Below are 7,500 nucleotides of genomic sequence, written 5' to 3'. Positions count from 1 at the left end.
AAGGAATGGAGTAGATAAGATCCAGGCTATATATGTTTCGTAGCGAGCGGAAACTTGGAAGTGATAGATATCCAAGATATCCACAGGCTACTCGTCAGGCCAAGGGTATCTTGATTGAATGAAAGTTTACATTGGCGCAAAGAAGTATTTGTTATCACATAGAAGAATCGATCACATTCTGTCTAACTGATTACACTCTACTAGACTTGCAAAGAATAAGTCCTGGGGTCTATTTGATCGACTAAAATCCCTTAGTCAGAACATAAACTTTTACACAGAAGTATTACATGATAAACAAGTATTTCATAGAAAAAGAGCATGTAATAAAACAGAGAATCTATAAATTCTGCGCTACATTTTGAGCGGACATTCGGAAGTAGATTTTCATCGTTTGTGTCTTACATTACTAAATAAACATGGGAAATGGAATGAGTTAAGGAGCGGAGTGCATTCATTAAAAGGCTGCTGTTTCAAAATAAATGCACACGAAAAGAGAGAAAACATCAGAAAGAAGATTTTCTTGTAAGATTTCACAAAAAATTGTTTGACGTTGGGAACATAACGAGCAAATTTATTGATAGTAAAATACTTGGAGAAAGACACAGTAGAGAAGGTCCAAGAGGGGGATAACTCTCAGTGCATCCCTTATTCCTTTTTACATACATGGATGTACGTGGGTGCATGAGTATGTTTGCATATATATACACACACAGACCACACACATGCGCGCGCGCATATATATATGTATGTACACACACATACATATCATATATATGTATGATATGTATATCATACATATCACACGCATATCATATATATATATATATATATACATATATATATATATATATATATATATGATATGCGTATAAGCGTATATAATATATATATATATATACATAGAGTGAGAGAGAGAAAGAAAGAGAGAAAGCGAGAGAAAGAGAGAAAATGTAGAGAAGGGAGAGAGACAGAGAGAAAGATATATATATATATAGTGTACTGTTCCGTGATGGTAATATTAACAAAGAACGTGCTCCATCTGGTGAGAGATAAATATTATCTAATGAACACAGAATATGATGTTTTTGTGTATTGCTATTTGTTTCATTTGATGAGAGCATGTCAGACACTGTCTTTTAACATGTCTGGTGCCCCAGTGCCTGAAGATTGTGATGGGACACCAGACATGTAAAGATATATTGCCTGGCATGTTCTCATTACATGAAACTAATATAAATATACTCTCTCTCTGTCTGTTTGTCTGTCTGTCTCTCTCTCTCTCTCTCTCTCTCTCTCTATATATATATATATATATATATATATATATATATATATATATATATATACATATGTATGTATGTATGTATGTATGTATGTATATATACATATATATATATATATATATACATATATATATATATATATATATATATATATACACATACACACACACAAACACACACACATAAACATGTGTGTGTGTGTGTGTACGCGTATACATGACGCATATATGGCCGGATCTAAGCTTCTAATCATTTCGATCGTCTCGATTATTTGATTTGTACTTTATTGTTTGCACCCTCGCAAGATGAATGGCAACGATGACTCCGACCGAAAGTCTTTATTAATATTCATTTTTTTCAATACAGGTACAATTGAGAGACAACTTTATTTGATTGATTCCAGGAGGTTGAAATACAAAACCAACTTGATCGTAGACCGTTGAAACGCAAAGTTGACCTGAACGCAGAACGGCAAAATGTTAAGCTGAAGTCGCGTGATTTGAATTCAGAAAGTAAAGGGCTGCAACTAATGGAATTTAGTTCTTTGCAGTTACCATTCTGCCAATTCTTTCGTGTTTTAATAGGTTAAAAATTTGCAATTAGTTATGAGAAGAGAAGAAAAAAACAAAATTAGAAATTATTTAGCTTTACTGGAAATCGTTAATAATTTATAAAATATCTTGTAATTTTATAAATTCTCACTTATCTTGAAAAATGTTTTGAATTTACAGATTAAATGAAATGGATATGAAAAATATAAAGGTTTACCCGACAAGGGAAGAAACGATCCCAACTTATAATAACGTTGCGTTTCAAGAAAATGGGAATGAGAAAGACAGTATTAACAGAAGTGGAGCTTTAAAGAATGAGAGTAACAAAATAGCGAATGCCAAAACCGAGTGCACCATACCTGGTGCTACCAATATTGAGAGTATCACAGTTGAAAGCAGCAAAATTGGAAATAGAGAAGAGGGAAATAACAAAGATGGAAGTAATGAAGGTGAAAGCGATAAACAGGGAAACAGCAAAGAGGTAAATACAAAGCACGGTTCCAATTTATTCTGTTCCTCTTTTACTGATTCTACATAACTACTTTAAAACTATTTAGAGATATGTAGCGAATGACGTGTCCATCGGTTCAACTCCAGCCCCTGACAGAAATACCAAACGCATTTTCGTACAATCTTATTCAATTGTAATTTGGAGTATCAGTTCAAATCATAGTAATAGTCATATAATCGAGTATTACATAATAGAGAAGTAATATTGGACAGAGAATTAAGGAAGAAAAATAACGATAATCTGTATAGTAATATAATCGATATAGGTTAAGAAGCTTGCTTAGCAACCACATGGTCTCGGGTTAAGTCCTACAGTGCAGTACCTTGAGCAAGTGTCTTCTTCTATAGCCCAAGGCCAATCAATGTCTTGTGAGTGAATTTGGTAGACGAAAACTGTGCAGAAGCCCATAGTACACATATGTGAGTTTTTGTGTGTGTTTCTCCGTTCCAGCGCTTGACAATGGGCGTTAGTTTGTTTATGAACCCGTAACGAAGCGGTTCGGCAAAAGTATCCGATAGAAAATGTACCAGACTTAGAAAATGCGTAGTTAGGATCGATCTGGTGGACTTAAACCCTTCAAGGCGGTGTTCCAGCATGGCCGCAGACCAATGACTGAAACAAGTAAAGGATGAAAGACAGATATCAGATTTCTGATTAATCTTATTCATCAACTAGCATAATCCGTTTCACCAATTAGTCCTGAATTAAACTCTTTTTGCATGTTTTGAAACTATTGAGGCATCTTCTATTTATATTATAATGGAGAAAGCTGCTTATTAATTAGCTATGTAGCTGTTACTAAAAGAAAACAATTATTAAAAGCTTGACCGTCGGGAAATTTTTTCATAAATTCATGTTCCAAGAAATTTCCTGTAACTTCGATTTCTGAAGTTTTTCACAAATTTCAATATTCGTTGCATTCATTGCGGAGTAAATGTTAATGTTTAATAAATAATATTCAGTACAGGCGAAATTTTCCGTTTTCATTTGCAGCAGTCTTTCACTCTTGCTTTCGCTCTCTGTCCCTCCCTCTCTTTTTCCCTCCGTCCCTTCCCTCCCTCTCTCTCTCGCCTCTATTTTCATTAATGGTAATTTAATATATATTCATTTCAATGCTTTCATTTCAAGTTTTAATTCGCTGTTTGCAAAACCCACAGTTTATTCTATATACGTAATGGAAATAAATTATTTATTGAATGAATGAATGCTATTAGACAAAATAATAATAATAATAATAATAATAATAATAATAATAATGATAATAATAATAATAATAATAATAATAATAATAATAATAATAATAATAATAATAATAATAACATCGAAAAATACCTTAGGAATGAGAACCTAGGTTCGAAATTCCCTCAAGTCACCTGATGAAGGCTGGAGGGTATAGCAGACGAAACGTGTTAACAACAAACAAGATGAGGACAAATATCTGTCAAATGTAAATAATTTTTTGTTTATCAATGGTATAAAAGTATGGAATTTAAAAAATTTTAAATTGCGAAGTAGAAAACATGTTTAAATAATAAATAAATTTTCACAAAATTGAACGAAATCGGAAATGACCGGCGAAGAATATAAAAATGTGAATCACCAAAGTTTGGTCATACTGAAAAAAGAACTACAGAAACTGTAACTAAACCCCTTTTCTTTACTTTCCTTTTCTCCCCTTCTCTCTCTCTCTCTCTCTCTCTCTCTCTCAACTCAGTATGACCGAATTTTTGGTGATCCACATTCTTTATATTCTCCGATCATTTTTGATATTATTGAATTTTGGGAACATTTAATCATTTAAACATGTTTTCTACTTCGCAATTTAAAATTGATAAACAAAAAATTGTTGAAACTAGTTTGGTATGTATGTAAATCAATTTATTTAAAAACGATTACAAGCTTTGCAAATTCCGGTGCATTTTCAACCGCAAATTCTCTATATTTTTTCCAGCGTGGAAATACACGCCCACTTTTCTTATATACATATAAAGAAGAAGAAATGCCAGGCTCATAAGACCCGGTTTCCCGGTTTCAGTTGAGTATATATTCCGCACCTGGACGGGACGCCGGTCCGTCGCAGGATTATATATATATATATATATATATATATATATATATCACAAAATGAAGTTGAAAATGAACTGGGATTTCGTCTAGATTTTCTCTTATTTAAACATTTTTAAAGACTTGACCAGTTTCACAGATTTCTCTGATTTTCAAAAGTTAAGATAGAAAGACGTGAAGCTATGCCACAACTTTTGAAAGCAGTCAAATATTTCGTTGGCAAGTATGTGAAATGCTTTTAAGATAGTTCATATGGATTAACAAGTATCTCGAGGAGTTTACGAAAAAACGTGGACAGGAAATTAATTCTAGAGAGTTTGAACCTCTTAGGAATGTCGAGGAGGATGACTACACCAAATATTATAAGCTAGATCTGGGTGACGGGGCGCAACAGAGACGACTAAAACAATGGAGATGATTGTTAGAGTGGAGCTGTAGTGTCACTAAAAAAGACACAGAAAACGAAAGAAACAGCACGTTCCTGATTCTGTAGTCGTAATAGGCTTCATTTGATGCTTATCCAGTTTTTTTAATATGATCATAATGTATGTGTATAAAAGAGTATCACGGTCGCAGATATGTGACCAAACTTTAATATGGCTTTCATTTGAGCTTTTTTGAGTTAACGCATTTTCTGTTTGATTTTGTTATAGGTTTATAAATCTTATATATGTGAGCTAAGGCAGCGAGCTAGCAGAATCGTTAGTATGCCGGGCAAGATACTTAGCGCTATTTCGTCTATCTTTACGTTCTGAGTTACAAATTTCGTCGAGGTCGACTTTGCCTTTCGTCCTTTCGAGATCAATAAAGTACCAGTTGCGTACTAGGGTCGATCTATTCGACTGGCTCCTTCCCCCAAAATGTCGGGCCTTATGCCTAGAGTAGAAAATAAAATGAATCGTTAGCACGCTGGACGAAATGCTTAGCGGCATTTTGCCCATCGCCACATTACAAAGTTCAAATTCCGCAGAGGTCGATTTTGTCTTACACCTTCTCGGGGTCGTAAATTAAGTACCAGTGAAACACTGTGGTCGATGTAATCGACAAGTCCCCTCCTCATAAATTCCAGGTCTTGCGCCTTCAGTAGAAAGGCGTGAGCTCGCCGTGGCAGCTCCTCTGATATAGTGAATCCTTGCATTTTTAGCGATTTTCATTAGTTTAATTGCAGACTGTTGTTGTATAGGGAGGAAATAATATGATAAGCTTCGAAATACAACACGAGAGTTTCAGCGAACTTTATCCGCTGGAGCAACCTTTTCTGTTTTCTTTTTATTGCTCTTTGTAAAGGCAGTGAGCTGGCTGAATCGTTACCACGGCGGACAAAATGCTTAGCGGTATTTCGTCTGTCTTTATGTTCTGATTTCAAATTCCGCCGGGGTCGACTTTGCCTTTCATCCTTTCGGAGTCGATAAATTAAGCACCAGTTTCGTACTGGAGTCCAAAAATTTCGGGCCTTGTGCCTAGAATTGAAAAGAATCGTTAGCACTGCGGACAAAACGCTTAGTGGCATTTCACCAGTCTTTACATGGTGAGTTCAACTTTCGCTGAGATTGACTTTGCCTTTCATCCATTCGGGATCGATAAACCAAGCACCTGTTGAATACTTTGATTGATATAATCGACAACTCCCTCCTACGAAATTTCAAGCCTGATGCCTATAGGAGAAAGGACTCATGTTATTCTTCGATTTTTTTTAAAATTTATATTTTGATTCTAGTAAAACTCTAAAATATCTGTCATAAACATGAATAAATGAATCAATTAACATTTTTGACATTTACATTGTTATAAGATTATTATTACTCCGTCGGTTATGACGACAAGAGTTCCAGTTGATCCAATCAACGGAACAGCTCGTTCGTGAAATTAACGAGTAAGTGGCTGAGAACTCCTCAGACACGTGTGCCCTTAACGTAGTTCTCGGAGAGATTCAGAGTGTGACAAGGCTGGCCCTTTGGAATACAGGTACAACAGAAACAGGAAAAAAGTGTGAAAGAAAGTTGTGGTGAAAGAGTACAGTAGGGTTCGCCATCACCCCTTGCCGGAGCCTTGTGGAGCTTTAAGTATTTTCGCTCAATAAACACTCACAACGCCTGGTCTGGGTATCGAAACCGCGATCCTACGACCGCAAGTTTGCCGCCCTAACCACTGGACCATTGCGCCTCCACTATAAGATTATAAATGTACTCAAAGACAGGTTTGCTTTTATTGCGTAAACAAATTTATGTAATTATATACGCACAAGGAATTATATAATTTTCATCATTAAATACAAAACGTACGAAATGGTCTGTTGTCTAATCAGTTTATTGTTTACTAGGTAACGTACCCGGTAATTCCCGGGAAAGCGGGGCTTATCCCTTGGTTCTATTCTCATAATTGTTTGGCTAATCCAGCAACAACAATACAAAGTATGTAGCCCTTAAAACGGTTTTTGTGCATTTACAGAGAATACCGAACTGTCTTACACAGGATCTCGTTTTTAGGAATTCCCAGTAAGTTATGGAAACCCAAATTGTGAAGTCAGTTATGTAATAACATGAAATTTGTTACCCGATAGTAAGAATTCAAATAAAGTGGCTTCGAAAGGGGCTTTAATGCGTTCCCAGAGTATATAGAACTTAGGAGGGAATACTAATACTAAAATCGTAAAGCATGTTATGTAATAACAGGCTAATCAGATATAAGATAATAACAATTCAAAGTAAATAACTCTGAAATAGGATTTTGTGCGTTTCCAGAGAATATTGCCCTCAGCGGCACTAGTGTTGATATATTCGTGAATAAGTCACTAACCGAAATAAGTGGATCTATTGTTTAAGAAATTGCTATTGTTTCAGGGTTGTGCTAGATAAATTGCGAAAATAACTCTAGCAGTTCAAATACTAAGAAATAAGCATACTCAATTTGATTTATACTAAATAATTTAGGAAAATGAATGGGTTATTTCCCTTGGCTATATATAAGGATCCCTTCCAGCGGTGAAAGGTTTATTTCCCTCGGCTGTTAAAAGAAATTATATTAGATATATATAAGGATCTCTTCTAGAGGCCCTATTATCGATTTTCTTCAACAATCTGAGTATGCCATG

The 7,500-nt window shown here is 35.0% G+C and overlaps 1 protein-coding gene across 4 annotated transcripts in view; it reads left to right on the top strand.

The window, feature by feature from the left end:
* Positions 1-7,500, top strand: part of LOC106872652 (transient receptor potential cation channel subfamily M member-like 2) — a 94,538-nt gene that overhangs the window by 3,185 nt on the left and 83,853 nt on the right. For all 4 annotated transcript variants that reach the window (XM_089364321.1, XM_089364320.1, XM_089364319.1 and 1 more), the window contains exon 2: positions 2,015-2,315. In XM_089364321.1, the coding sequence (XP_089220447.1) occupies positions 2,025-2,315 (291 nt within the window). In that variant the 5' untranslated portion in view covers positions 2,015-2,024. The remainder of the gene's footprint in view (positions 1-2,014; positions 2,316-7,500) is intronic.

The sequence above is a fragment of the Octopus bimaculoides genome, chromosome 16 (assembly GCF_046866305.1).
Source record: "Octopus bimaculoides isolate indiv1 chromosome 16, ASM4686630v1, whole genome shotgun sequence".
Classification (NCBI taxonomy): domain Eukaryota; kingdom Metazoa; phylum Mollusca; class Cephalopoda; order Octopoda; family Octopodidae; genus Octopus; species Octopus bimaculoides.
This window is presented reverse-complemented; position numbering and strand designations above follow the sequence as displayed.